A 15,886-nucleotide genomic window follows, 5' to 3' on the forward strand; every position below is an offset into this window, starting at 1 on the left:
CCGTATGACTTTAATACAAACACTACAGCTTAAATGTTTAGTGTAACGAGATTTTATCGTATTCACAGCTAAAATATAGTATCGCACGATCAATTAGCTTCTCTTTAAAACATTTTAAATGCGTATTATGTCAATGTTGTAGACAATAAATATTGTCTTTTACATTTTTGTTCTCAACTCTAGTCTTTCAATTTGCATTTGAAATATTTAAGTTATTTCATTACGAAGTTAAATGCCTCAAGCACATAAAGCATGCTCAGATAATGATCTTTTGTTAAGGTGACTTATAGGTCCTATGGGCCGGGTGTTCATCTTTGTGTATTTATGTGTATGTATATACGTATAACGCATGTCACTATAATAAAGAATTTACTTACTTACTTAAAGCATGTTGGTATAAACAGACTGGCCAATTTGTTATCTAAAGTCGGCGAAAATAAAATAATTTAGACATGATGTGTCTTATATGGTTATATATATACGTCATTGTTGTAAAAAGTGTGCAATTTCTTTATTCAATATAATAATACAGTAGAAACAAATTTCTGTAGTGATATATTTTGTAAATACTGGTAATCTTTTTTACGGTCAAATAAGCAAAAGTTTAATTTGATTTGTGACGAGGGATGTTGTCAATTGTTCACTGCAAAGGTCTGATTCACAGTGTCAAAACTATTATACATCATTTGAAATGAATATAAGTTGAATGAATATTACTAACTTAAAAATAATATACTGATTTATAGTTACAAGGTAAAATATAAAAAGACATTCCATACAGCTTACTCACTCCCTTCCATTGTGCTGCAAACGCCAAATTGCAAACAAGATCTTAATTTTTCATATAGATCTAAATGTAAAAAATGAAATAAATGTTTACTTTCCACTGATTCGATTCATCTGAAAAAAATGATTGTAATATATTGGACATATTCTTATCCTTATTTGGATTTTGACGAGGTTTATTTAGCATTATAACGCTTAACTCAAGCTGAAAAAAGAGAAAATTCCAAAGAAATTGTTAATATCATATTTTCACCCCCTTTCTTCATAATTGAATTTTTGATTGTACATAAAAAGGTAACGCATATTCGAATAAGGTAACATCCTAAGCATACCTGTAGAATCAATTAGCAGCTACGAATATGTTGATCTACGCCCAAATTAATGATTTCATTTTTGATTTTTTTTTTCGAAACTTTTCCTTTTTATACGCCCGTGCGTATTGGCGTATCGGTAGTTACGCCACTGCGGTATTTCGTAATGTCTTTTATTTAAAAGTATGGCCCTTGACATAGAGCTATACACTGCATGTAGTATTTTAAGTATTAAACAAGTCTGGCCATTGTTTACGAAAATCTTTTGTTGTATTGTCATTAAATTGCATGTCATTATACTACATTTTAACATTTTAAATCAACATTCCGTATATTTTGTTAGTCCTTCGATCAATTAAAAAAAGCAGTGTATATGTCATGTCGCCAAAGCGACCACGTATTTACAACCGGAAATGGAATTAATTAATTGGTTATAAATTTCCAGTTAGTTTCTGTTTGTGAATCGCGCTGAAATTACCGCTCTAGATTCAGATATAACTTTGTGATGGATGGAGAAATGACCAGGAATATATGATAATGTATCTTCACAGCATTTTATCAGAGTAAATTTCACTTTTCATATTATTTGTTACAAATATCAAGCGCAGGTAATTTCACCTGTAGGCTGTACACGACTCGACTTACTCCTCAAATCTTGAAATCTATCAGTCAGTTACTGTAAACCAGTCTTGAAATATTATATAACGATGGTGTTATAAGATTGTCAGTTTAAAATCTAAAGTTTAAAACAATAAATGGATTCATTAAGCTGGTAGTAAACCATCTAAAATGTTTCAAAAAATGTCACAGACACTTGGGGTGTGGAGCTCAAAACGCCTTTAAAATGCAAACAAAATATATATTTGTCAGTCCCACCACATGTACTGATCATATATGAATGCCAGACAAAATCCCCTTCGGACAAAATTCCCTTCATGTATTTTTAGTATATTTGGACATAACGTCCCCCTCCATGGGTGGACATTATCCCCTTCATGTGTGAAATTTTGAAGTGGACAAAATCATCTCAATAAAATAGCTACCTAGGTCAAAATCCCCCTTGGATGAATTTTCTGTTCATAACACGTTTCTGTGGGTATGAGAGCGACATACTGCATAATGCTGTGTGGTGATTGCTAGTACCTTATTCGGGAATATTGGTTTCAACATCAGTTCTATACTGATAAGGCCTGTGCTAAATGGACAGTGTTGCACAATTCAATGTCACCCATTTATATATGTTTTTTTTTATTATGCCCCCGCCATAAAATGGCTGGGGCATATAGTGTTACCCTGTTCCTGCTCAGCCATAATAGGTTAAGATTAAAAGAATCTTACACTTTGCCCTATATAGACCGGAATATCTAGAGCGATATTGTTAAGTAGTTTGAATCTAAAACATGAAAAAGCTAGGACCACTGATGATGATATATTTGTGGTCTATTTAAAAGCTGTTTTTCTTGTGTCATATTGCAGAATAAAAAAGTTAAATCTAGAAACAATTATTTACAGGCATGATCAGATCATTCTTTGTTGCCCCCCAGTTACACATTTAAATACATGAGGAATGTGTCTCTTAGATGATTTTTCCAGTAATCTATATTATAGTAATGTACCAGTGTGAATGAAGACTGACAGTTCTTGTTGCTTTTATTTTCAACACTAGAGAAAATGTACTTCACATGAATTTTTATTGTTTCAGATGTTAAGAAAATTTCCATGAATTGGTGAGAAAAAGAACCAGTGTGACATAATGGCGGCAAAGGTGGCACCAAAAACACTTCCTCCACTACAGAGAAGACCAAGCATACAATATGATGATCAGGCTATAGAAGTAGAGAATGTTGGTGGTACACCATTTGTGAGTGTTTTTCGCTTGTATAAATTTGTTGTTGTTTTCATCTGGTAACTTACATAGTACATGTAGCTAGTGATTGAGTCAAAGTTTACAAAAGATACCTACTTGAATTTTTCTAAGGTCGAACTTTTTTCATTATGATTGGTTTTGATTTTTAAGTTTAACTATTCCAAGAATAGTTTGGGGCCATCCAGAATTAAGACAATCCATTGTGCAACCTACTCTTATAAATTGCTAAGTAGTGATTACAGGCCCATTATGCCTCCGAAATGCTTTACTTTTTATTTCTCAAAAGCTTTTTTATATTTTTGGTTTACTTTCATAGTTTCCAAAAAGTCACTTATTGCGGCCAATTACCCGAACTGTCTTTTTTATCTGTTGAATTTTGGCAATTGGCACAGTAACAGTGATTTGGAATTTTGTTATAATAGTAAAAATGTACAAAACACGATTTTTGGTCACCACCACATAGACACTATCTTTTATAGAATACAATTGATGATGCTGATTATTTTACAGATGTGTTTGATCCTTGTCCAAAAAACTTCCTCTGAAGTGGCGTGTTCATAGAATTGACCCAAACTAATTTTTTAAGATAATTACTGCAGTTGTTGAATATGTTTGTATGTGCTTGCTGTAGATTTTTTTACTGTATCATATTGCACCCCCACCACTGAAGATATACATGTACTGTAACTTAAAACTTTGCATGTACTATATAATATTATGGTATTATTTTGTCACCTTAGTGCAGTAATGGGTTAACCTGCATTGAATTTTAATGGGACTGAACCCATTACTGTACATGTCTTCTAATTCATAAAGAACTGTATGAGAATATTTATGATGGAGCACAATGTTCTTTTTGTAGGTCTCATTTAAGTTGTAACAACATATTAAATCAGTTCCCTGAAAACGGCTGTTTTAAGCTGCACATTGGACAATTTTTTATTGAAACAATGTAAGAAATTTTATTTGTCAGTAGCATGGTTTTATTAATCTCATATAAAGTTTCTACAAATTTATCTTAGTTTGATTGTATTAATAGCTATAAACTTTTTGAAACGCTCTTGAATCTGTTCCTGGAACCAACCAGTACTAAGAAATGAGTGTAAAGGAAACAATGGCTTGTCGCCATCAAGGATTGAAACAAAAAACAAAGTTGGTCATCCAACAAAATAGAACCTGGAAGTAAACCAGATTGGTTCCCTATTCAGATGAAATTTACATAAATATTTCGGTTTATTTGTGTAAAAAAGAATTGTTTTATTGGGAAAAAGCATATGTATGGACATATATTGTTTCACCTCAAGTTTACAGGATCTTCTGACAAGATCAAATGAAAGGTAGGTTAATTTTCATTTCTTTTTAAGAAGTTACTTCAACTAATAGTTTATGTGCATCTGCACATTTCATTAAGCTGTATTAATTAAGCGGTATGAAAATTCTAGCTGTTTTGGTAGAGTAAGACTAGCTAGATGTATGTCTGTGCATTATTGCAGACACTTAAGCGAACCTGAGTAGAACCACATTAAGGCAATCTTTGTTTTAAAATCCATATATGATTTTCGTTGTATTCTCAGTCAAGTGTTTTCTAAAATTTTGAAGGTTTGTTAATACTATATGCTGTTTGTATAAATACAAGTATTACAAATATATTTGCTTTTGTGCCAAGCAATTAAATTCAATTATTCAGGACTTCCAGTAAGTTCCAAAATTTGGAAGTCAGAGACCTTTAAATGTTTGACATTCTAAAACACATTATATAGATAAAGAAGGAAAAGGGTTATATTTTTGGAAGTCACATAACAAAATCAAAAGTAAATGACTCCCAAACTTTCACTTATGGAAGCCCTAATTATTTCAATTATGTAATATATTTTGCTTCTTCTCTAATTATGTGGCAATTATATATACATAAAGTTTATGGAAACTTTTTTTTTACAAATTTACTGTTTAATCGATATAGACCCATTTTTTAGTGATGGGGCTATGTCCGGCGTCCGTCGTCGTGCGTCGTGCATCGTCAACAATTGGGATGTTAACAGTCTAGCAGTCACAGTTTTGATTGGATCATCATCAAACTTTGTCAGAATGTTTGTCTCAATGAAATACAGATCGAGTTCGAAGATGGGTTATCTCGGGTCAAAAACAAGGTCACAGGAGCTAAAAATAGAAAAAGCTTGTTAACACTCTAGAGGCTGCAGTTTTCATCCAAATATTCTGGAAATTTGTCAGGAAGATTGTTTTAATGATATCTAGGTAAAGTTCGAAGATGGGTCATCTCCGGTCAAAAACTAGGTCACAGGAGCTAAAAATAGAAAAAGCTTGTTAACACTCTAGTGGCTGCAGTTTTCATCCAAATATTCTGGAAATTTGTCAGGAAAGTTGTTTTGATGATTTCTAGGTCAAGTTCAAAGATGGGTCATCTCCGGTCAAAAACTAGGTCACAGGAGTTAAAAATAGAAAAAGCTTGTTAACACTCTAGTGGCTGCAGTTTTCATCCAAATATTCCGGAAATTTATAAGGAAGGTTGTTTAGATGATATCTAGGTCGAGTTTGAAGATGGATCATGTCCGGTCAAAAACTAGGTCACAGGAGCTAAAAATAGAAAAAGCTTGTATAACACTCTAGTGGCTGCAGTTTTCATCCAAATATTTTGGAAATTTGTCAGAAAGGTTGTTTTGATAATATCTAGGTCAAGTTCGAAGATGGGTCATCTCCGGTCAAAAACTAGGTCACAGGAGCTAAAAATAGATAAAGCTTGTTAACACTCTAGTGGCTGCAGTTTTCATCAAACTATTCTGGAAATTTGTTTGGGAGGTTGTTAAGATGATATCTATGTCAAGTTTGAAGATGGGTCATGTCCGGTCAAAAACTAGGTCACAGGAGCTAAAAATAGAAAAAGCTTGTTAACACTCTAGTGGCTGCAGTTTTCATCCAAATATTTTGGAAATTTGTCAGGAAGGTTGTTTTGATGATATCTAGGTCAAGTTGGAAGATGGGTCATCTCCGGTCAAAAACTAGGTCACAGGAGCTAAAAATAGAAAAAGCTTGTTAACACTCTAGTGGCTGCAGTTTTCATCCAAATATTCTGGAAATTTGTCAGGAAGGTTGTTTTGATGATTTCTAGGTCAAGTTCAAAGATGGGTCATCTCCGGTCAAAAACTAGGTCACAGGAGCTAAAAATAGAAAAAGCTTGTTAACACTCTAGTGGCTGCAGTTTTCATCCAAATATTTTGGAAATTTATAAGGAAGGTTGTTTAGATGATATCTAGGTCAAGTTCGAAGATGGGTCATCTCCGGTCAAAAACTAGGTCACAGGACCTAAAAATAGATAAAGCTTGTTAACACTCTAGTGGCTGCAGTTTTCATCAAACTATTCTGGAAATTTGTTAGGAAGGTTGTTAAGATGATATCTAGGTCAAGTTTGAAGATGGGTCATGTCCGGTCAAAAACTAGGTCACAGGAGCTAAAAATAGAAAAAGCTTGTTAACACTCTAGTGGCTCAGTTTTCATCCAAATATTTTGGAAATTTGTCAGGAAGGTTGTTTTGATGATATCTAGGTCAAGTTTGAAGATGGGTCATCTCCGGTCAAAAACTAGGTCACAGGAGCTAAAAATAGATCAAGCTTGTTAACACTCTAGGGGCTGCAGTTTTGATCCAAATATTCTGGAAATTTGTCAGGAAGGTTGCTTAGATAATATCTAGGTCAAGTTCGAAGATGGGTTATCTCCGGTTAAAAGCTAGGTCACAGGAGCTATAAATAGAAAAAGCTTGGTAACACTCTAGTGGCTGCAGTTTTCATCCAAATATTCTGGAAATTTGTCAGGAAGGTTGTTTTTATGATCTCTAGGTCAAGTTGGAAGATGGGTCATGTCAGGTCAAAAAACTAGGTCACAGGAGCTAAAAATAGAAAAAGCTTGTTAACACTCTAATGGCTGCAGGTAAGATCTAAATGCTCTACAGTGAACAGCATAAAATAATATACATGGTTTGTTTACACCACATTCCTGAGGGGGTCATAGGTTAATGCTCTAAGCTTGAAGTCAAAATCGGATAGTAAATGTACCAATGGCGACATGAGAGACAATGGTTCTCGACCAATCAGTGAACAGCTTACATAACCCATGTTCGGCATGAAAACCTGAACAAAGATATCTTTCGCAGTTTTTTCGACTTAATTTTAATATTTGGTTAAACATACACAATATTTCAGATCATATTGGTATGTACCAATATATACAGAAAATATATACAATTTTGATTTTAGTAGTGAACTTTTTCACAAATACAGTCATTTATATTAAATTTTTCGACTTAGGTTTTTTCGGTTTTTCGGCACTTAAAGAAGAAAATGGAACATCAGATTCAACAATTTAGAGTAGATACAATATCTTGAAATACTTTTTCACTAAATACATATAACATGTATTACAGGAAATAATTTTCCTACGATTTCAACTTTAGAGTTAAAAATTATTGAATAGATAAATTGATGTTCCCTAGAGGTTAACGTGCCTCATTTTCAATCCACTACGAAAACAAGAATATGGGGTATCAATCCTTATCATCTAGATAAGATTGAACATTTGTGATAACTTTTCCGTTAAATAGTTATACCAGACATTATAGAATCTCTTTTTCACCTAAGAAATAGGTATTTATAGTTAAAATAAAAAATTACAGTTTTCATCCAAATATTCTTGAAATTTGTCAGGAAGGTTGTTTTGATGATTTCTAGGTCAAGTTCTAAGATGGGTTATTTCCGGTCAAAAACTAGGTCACAGGAGCTAAAAATAGAAAAAGCTTGTTAACACTCTAGTGGCTGCAGTATTGATTCAGATATTCTGGAAACTTGTCAGGAAGGTTGTTTTGATAATTTCTAGGTCAAATTTGAAGATTGGTCATCTCAGGTCAAAAGCTAGGTCACAGGAGCTAAAAATAGAAAAAGCTTGTTTACACTTTAGTGGCTGCAGTTTTGATTCAAATATTCTGGAAATTTGTCAATAATGTTGTTTTGATGTTTTCTGGGTCAAGTGCTAAGATTGGTCATGTCCGGTCAAAAACTAGGTCACAGGAGCTAAAAATAGAAAAATCTTTTTAACACTCTAGTGGCTGCAGTTTTGATCCAAATTTCCTGGAAATTGGTCAGGAATGTTGTTTTGATGATTTCTAGGTCAAGTTTGAATACGGGTCGTGTCTGGTCAAAAATTAGGTCACATTGCCCAAATATGGAAAAATCTTTATAACACACTAGAGGTCACATGTTTGACTCAGTCGCATCAAACTTGGTCATGATGCTTGTTTAAGACATTGCTTGGATGCGGTTGTGTCAGGTGAGCGATCCAGGGCAATCATGGCCCTCTTGTATTAAAAGTACATGAGTGTATGTCAATTGTAAAGAATCTCTTGTTAATTGTCAAGTGTCAGTATAATTATTTCAAGTGTCTTAGTGTATATTGTTACAAAATTCAGTTAAAACAAAATATTGCTAGATTTTGACATTTTTGAAGACGGAAAACAACCAACAAACCATTTCAATGAAATTGCTGTCTGCTAGCTTACAGGTACCATACTTATTTGACTTAAGAGTTTTTGTTTTTGTTTGTTTTTTACAACAAATGAATGTGAATTTTGTTAATATAGTTAATGCATATCAGTAGTAAAGAAAGAGCAAATATTAATTCAAATAAATTTTCAGATGTAGTATTAAGTTTCAAACAATTAAGTCAGATTTTAGTTATTAGACGGATACATATTTCATGTACAATACTTACCTGTAATTTGTTATGTCATGATTTCTGAACAATATAATAATAAAGTAAAGCAGGTATTTTTTGGTAAATATTATAACTATCTATTGGGTGAGATACAGAATTCTTTCCCTTAAAATTTCTTTTTGGATAAACTTGCAATTTTCATTAAAGTATTAATTCACTGACACATTAATTGATAATTTTTTAATCCATGTTCATTGTCTATTAATTAATTTGGTCAGTCATTGCTTTATGAGGTACATTTTGTAAATATTTTTGTGCCCTTGTATGTCATTATTTGCTGCACTTATAATGAAGGGCTTACAGGGTGTAAATAAGTTACAGCGGATATGGTCAATTAAATTGTTTTAATTTTATCCTTTTATACTTCACTTAGATCTTATAGCCTTTAGCAATGTCCATTGTATACAACATGTTGAGTGTAGTGTAAGATACTTTGTTTTTTATCTAATGCAGATACTATCTATTTGATGATGTGCGTAAAACACACATACACGGACACATACTAGTAATGTACTTAGTTTTATCTTGAGAAACAGTTTCACTCTGGTAGTCTATGGAAAAAAAAACATATTTATATACTTATTTGTGTTTAGGATATAACTAAAGTCAACGCAGTTCATTTATTATAGACATATTTATACATCCTTCACACACCATTGCCTGTTAAACACTATGTTTATTTGACACAGTCTGTTAACACAGTCACGTTTTGTTGGATATATTTTGTTAAATTATCTTCTTATAGTGGAAAGATTGTAAGTTGTATCATTTTTATTTTATTATTTAGATGAGTTTGCCATCACTATTCTGTTTCATTTTCTTGTAATTTTATTAGTTAGTTATAATTTAAAATCATAAATTATGCTCCATTTTGTTACCACTGTTTATATATGCATTTGTTTCTTCCTGTGTAAATTAATCTTTTCCCCCATTTTTAGGGACTATTTATAATGTGTAATTGTTGCAGCAGCTGCCAGTCATTTTAAGTTAACTATGCTCAAAAATCTACTGCTTAAACATTTAAATTGTTTCTAGGAAGAAATATACTTGTGTATGAATTAGTAGGAAGTTTTAAGAATTGATGACTTTTTTATTAATGACCTAATTTTTAAAATGTATGTTCACACAATTATGCTCAAGCGAGGCAACTCAATCATTTGCCAGTATGATCACATGGTTATGTTAAAGTGAGGCAACTCAATCATTTGCCAAAACGTTCAAACAATTATGCTCAAGTGAGGCAACTCAATCATTCACCAGTAGGTTCACACAATTATATCAAAAGGGAGGCAACTCAATCATTGACCAGTACGTTCACACAATTATATTACAAGGGAGGCAACCCAATCATTGACCAGTACATTCACACAATTATGCTCAAGTGAGGCAACCCAATCATTCACCAGTAGGTTCACACAGTTATGTTCAAGTGAGGCAGCTCAATCATTTGCCAGTACGTTCACACTGTTATGTTCGAGTGAGGCAACTCAATCATTTTCCAGTACGTTCACACAGTAATGTTCATGTGAGGCAACACAATCATTTGCCAGTATGTTCACACAATTATGTACAACTGAGGCAACTCAATCATTTACCAGTACGTTCACACAGTTATGTTCAATTGAGGCAACTCAGTCATTCACTAGTAAGACTGAGTCACTCACTTGTAAGCTTAGGTTATACAATTATGTTCAAGCAAGGTGTCATCTTATAAAAAAAAACAATCAGATTCTTTCTTGTAATATTTTTATAATGCATTTATTTTGAATTCTTATATTTTTATATTGTCCATTTCAAAGTTAAGTATTCATGTTTATGTGCCAAAACTTAATTATTTGATTTTTTGTTATATTTCAAAAATCTTGAAAAGGGTGACCCCTTGGAAGAAGCATCTAAATTACAACAAAATTACATGAAAATTGCAGGTTTTTGTTTGAGTCAATAACACTTATGTTTTCAATCAGAATGTCTTAACAGGTGACATATTGTTTCAGAAATTGTCAAGGGGCTAATTACCTTTACAACAGACAAAGAGGTGTAATAATATGTTAACATCTGTTGTTTTAACCCTTTCACTGCCATAGAGACGGCATATTGAAGATACCACAAAGGAGAATTGTTCTGCTCTTGGTGAACAGAATAGTGTTGAAAAACAAGAAAAGTATAAATGGGACAAAAAAGAGATGTCCGGTTTCTTGGTTCTTTCTTGGGCAGGGATTCGTTAGAAGCAGTTGATTTGATTGATGCTGAAGTTAATGGGAATAATGAACATGATGAAGCTGACATAAATAGCGTACCAAAAGTAAACATAAGTACTGATTGGAGCGAGTCAGTCGTGAAAAAACATGCTTCCGTTCTAGGTGAACCTAAATCTCAAGTGAAAGCAGGTAAACAAGAACAATAACAAAGACAAAAGGATGCAAGGAGACGGTTTGGCAATGTTTTAAAAGAATTAAAAGCATACAGCCTGGTTAGTGTTTATTGTAATGATTTCTTTCAACATAGGGGTCAAATGGTGAAGCAGGTCATTTCAGGAGGTGAAAATTCTGTCACAATTCTTTTTAATTTAAAGGGGAGCAAATACAAGCGATTTTTATCTATAATAATTAATATCCTTGTCAGAAGAAATAAAGTAATAAAAACTTTAATGAAAAAGAATACAGCCTCAATGTAGACCACAACTATATTCAAAATTCGGGTTTTAGTATTGCCTATAAAGCTAAGGGACAAGCTGTTAAACTGAGCCTACATATTCGTGAAAATAATATCACAATGCACATGTTTTTCACATAAAGTCATTAAATACAATATTTGTCTACTTGGTTTTTACGAATCAAAATAAAACTAATTAACACAACATGACATTAACTGCTTATAACAACAGCTCCTTCCATAGGCCAAAATAAAAAGCATTCCATAAGAGACGACGCCGCTCACCGGCGTCACAAAAAAAGCCCCCCAAAAAATTGATGTAAAAACCTGACAGAACATTCTTCCAGTCTGATTTTTATACTTTTTTGTTGCAAAATTTTGCAAAAAGCACTTTGGAAGATTGTAATGGGACAGAAAGTAGCATATAAAGCACTGTTTTGTTGTGAATAAATTTTCATTCTTATAATCTACACTTTTTTGGCTTGATGATACCCAATGTTTAGATAAGTTTATATTTTTAAAATGATGGAAAACTAACATGATATCTAATCTAATAATAAATAGACATCTTGGTGTGAAAGGGTAACTCCTTCTTTATTTAATATGAGTTACAACCCTTTGGCACCAAGCTCTAGCTATGTAATGTAATGTTGCTATCATTAATGGCATGGCCATTGTTCTATTAGTAAGTATGTTCCAAGAATTAATTGGTTAAACAATATTTCATTTTTGTTATTGAATATTATACAACGCCACTGAATAAACAATGTGTAAAATCAGGCGTTTATTCAAATGAAATGGTTTCAGTTTCAGAGTATTTGTTGAAAGATTGTTTAGAATAGTTTGAATAGACAGTTGAAACAATAGAACACATGATAATAAATTATTGTACTATAAGTGGATAAATGGACTTTGACAGTGAGTCCTGGTTCAGGCATTGTGTTTAAAAGAAAGACCCATATTATTTCCTAAATATACTACTGGTTCCAAATTCAAATTATAAAAGTCCATTTAACAAATTCAGTACCGTCCAACTTTTAACTTTACCCTCCTGAAACCAAAAATGATTACCCATAGCCACTTGGTGAGTATAGAGCCTGGCCAGGCTACATTTATGTGCAGTCTTTGCAGTCTGAACAGGTTCTATACTGTTGGCTAACTTTAAATTATCATCTTGATATCCCCGAATTTGATAATGGACAGTTCCAAAATTGGAAGCTATATAGACTCACAGGTCCTTCAAACAAATATAGCCGGTTAAAGATGTAAAAGAATATGAGATATCACTTGTTTAAACAATCAAATGAAATAGTGGCATGGCGGTGTTGCCGAGTGGTTGACGCGTCAGACTAGTTATCTAAGGTTTGCTGACCACGTGGGTTCAAACCCTGTCTGGGGCGAGACGTTTTTTCCTTGAGCAAGAAACTTTACAATGATCGCTTAGTACTTATTGGTTCCCCACATTGATCGCTTAGTACTGATTGGTTCCCCAGGGGAACAGATTTGAGAGTGTTTCAATAAGCTTATACCGGTAGCTTCCAACACAATCAAACGAAAATAAATTTGTATAAACTAAATGAACCAGTCTAATCATTACATTTTTAAGTCAGAAGCAGTCATTGTTGACATTGTACTTTATTATTTCCAGAAATTGGATGAAGAGACAAAATGGATACGTGATAACATAAAACGACGAGAATGTTCAAGTTTTATACCACCTGCCAACACTCCAGAAGAAGAGTGAGTGATTTTGAATATATAATTTTCTTTTCTATAATTTAAAAATAAAACTTCCATAATAATTAAATTCTATAATTATACCACCTGCCAACACTCTTGAAGATAGATGATTTACTTAAAATTGGTGTTGTTCTTTGACATAATTTACATTACATTTTACATTTTGATAGTACATACTTGTTGTACAGAGATAACAAAAACATTCTTGAAAGTGTGAACACTTTTCAAGAGTGACTTTTAACCCTTAAATGTTGAACACTCCAGGACAGACTTTAAAACCTGAAATTGTAAATTCTCCAGGATTTAAATTGTGAATTCTTCAGGACTGTCATTAAACCCTGAAACTGTGAACTCTCCTTGACTTACTTTGTGAATTCAAGGACTGGCCTTAAGGTGGCTCGCTACTTTCCGAAATTTGACAACATCTAAGATCTTTATGATTTTTGGTATGCAAACATATGGATATGTGAGTTTTACTTCTGCAGTATTATTTTATAAATAAACAGCGTTATAATGACGTCAAAGCGCCCTCTATCGGTGGCGGCGAAATTGTGTCTTTTTATCAGTAAACCAGTCTATTCTTATCAATTTTCATCCGATTTTCTTCGTTTTGATTTATTGTTCAGTAAATGTATGTCTTTGTAATCATGTCGTTCTTGAACATGTACTTAACAGTCTCCGATTCTATGTCATTTTTCTCTGCGTTCTGACGTCCATATTTAATGCAAATATCGCGCGATATCGCAATGAAGATTGTGTAATTAAAAAAATTCAACACGTTGAATTTTGCTATAATTTTCCGAGCGGTTAGTGAGATAGTGGAGGAAAATATTTATGCAATAAAAATATAGGGTCAATGCGTAAGATATTTTGCTATAACTGTTTTAAAATAAGATAAAGGGTGAGTGAAACGTAATGGTTTTGGTGACGTTAATAGATGTTAATAGAGTTCAAAGAATAATACCAAAATTTTAATAACAATTTTCTTTCGTCAAACATTGCAATAATAAGTATAAACAACACAGGGACTTGATGAAATCTATATTTTTTAAATTGTTGATTATTTTCTCTTTGAAAGCATGCGCTAGATGAGAACATTTACATTTTTTAATCCGACAATGCCTTTTTAAATACTTTTCTAATTTGCAGGACACAGTCTCATACATCATGTTTGTAATGAAAGATAAAAGTCTTATATTATTATATGAATTAACTAGTTTCAGCACAAAAAATAAGATTCACATATTGCTGTATGAATTAGGTCGCTTAGCTTATACAGTGTAACTTCTGAATTCCGCAACTTCTAAAATCCGGAAACTTCTAAAATCCGAACATTTTTCAGGGTCCCGAAATTTCTCCCTCTGTTTTCTTTTTAGTAAATACTTCTGAATTCCGGAGCTTCTAAATTCTGAATTCTGAACAATTTTCAGGTAAAATTTGGGTAATATCAATTCAAATCTACTTCCAAAATCCGGAAATTGAAAAAGGTGTGAATTGAGATTATAAAACATCAAAATGTCAGTATCTTCCAGTTAGCAGAAACCATTTATTTTGACACTTATTACAATCACAACTTGTCAAGCACGTAAAACACTTGATTAAAGTGTGAAAAATAAAAAATGAGAAGTATATTGTGATGAAAAACAAAAAAATACAGGTTATTAATAGCTGATACAACATGAAATTATGCTTTTGTATCAATAAATTCAGTTAAAGGTGATATTGAGATTTAATATACAATGTAGTTATAATTTTTTAAAAGTCCTATAATTTTGCCATTTTATGAATTTAATAAGCTTCCTATATTTTGCATCATGTCTTAAACAATTGATGTTCAATGTTAACCTAATGTTTCTACCTGTTTACACTGGTTTAGATAATTCCGAACTTCTGAATTCCGGAATCTTCCAAATTCCGACATTTTTGGCTAGTCCCACGGGTGTTCAGTTTTCAGAAGTTACACTGTACCCGTTAGAATATTTATTTTACGTTACATTCAGCTTTTAAACACTTTCATAAAATCACATACAGGCAGATGAGCCTCGGTGTCAAAACACATCGTAAAAATGCAATTAAAATAGATATGCATACAAATTTGCCGAAATAAGTGATAAGTTAAATTCAGAAATAATATTCAAATATGTTAAAAAAAAATAAAAACAAACTGTACAATAAATAAAATCATTTATTGCTTACCATTTTTATGTCTGTGCAATACATAGATTATATAATTAAAATCTAATTAAAATGTCATGATAATAAGAAAACAGCACTCTTGTGACAAACTGCAAAACATTTTGGAAGCAAAACTCATACTGAATAAAAAAATATATGAGCATATTCGCAACTGCAGACTAGAACACCCAATATAACCATTACTCAACTCGAATTTTTGTATACCTACTTTCCGCTTTTTCATTACAGCATAACATAGCGGCATTTCTCTGATGAGGTTATACTGTATGTTTTAATTAAATACAAAATATAATCATTAAATAACTTGTGCAACTTTTGTTACCACTGAATACGAATAATGTATTATGTTGACGTTATCGTGTTCATTTTTTAATACAATACAGTTTGCTTTAAAACAAAAAACAAAAAAAAAAAAAAAAAAAAAAAAAAAACAAAACAAAAAAACAACAACAAAAAACAAGAAAAAAACAACAACCAAAAACACGTGTTTATGATGTAAACAATAAAGTGGACTTCTCCCTTATTAAGGGAGATCATAATCAGGTTTTTAACTTTGAAT

The 15,886-nt window shown here is 32.2% G+C and overlaps 1 protein-coding gene across 1 annotated transcript in view; it reads left to right on the forward strand.

Annotated features, from left to right (window-relative positions):
• Positions 1 to 1,462: 1,462 nt before the first annotated feature.
• The window catches only part of LOC132741982 (transient receptor potential cation channel subfamily M member 2-like), a gene marked incomplete at its 3' end in the record, with an annotated part of 32,397 nt that continues 17,973 nt past the window's right edge, over positions 1,463 to 15,886 (forward strand). Inside the window, 3 exon segments of the mRNA XM_060730256.1 lie at positions 1,463 to 1,660; positions 2,800 to 2,958; positions 13,040 to 13,131. Of these exon segments, the coding sequence (XP_060586239.1) occupies positions 2,851 to 2,958; positions 13,040 to 13,131 (200 nt within the window).

The sequence above is a fragment of the Ruditapes philippinarum genome, unplaced genomic scaffold, assembly GCF_026571515.1.
Source record: "Ruditapes philippinarum isolate M1 unplaced genomic scaffold, ASM2657151v2 ctg8481_1_1_1_1, whole genome shotgun sequence".
Classification (NCBI taxonomy): Eukaryota; Metazoa; Mollusca; class Bivalvia; order Venerida; family Veneridae; genus Ruditapes; species Ruditapes philippinarum.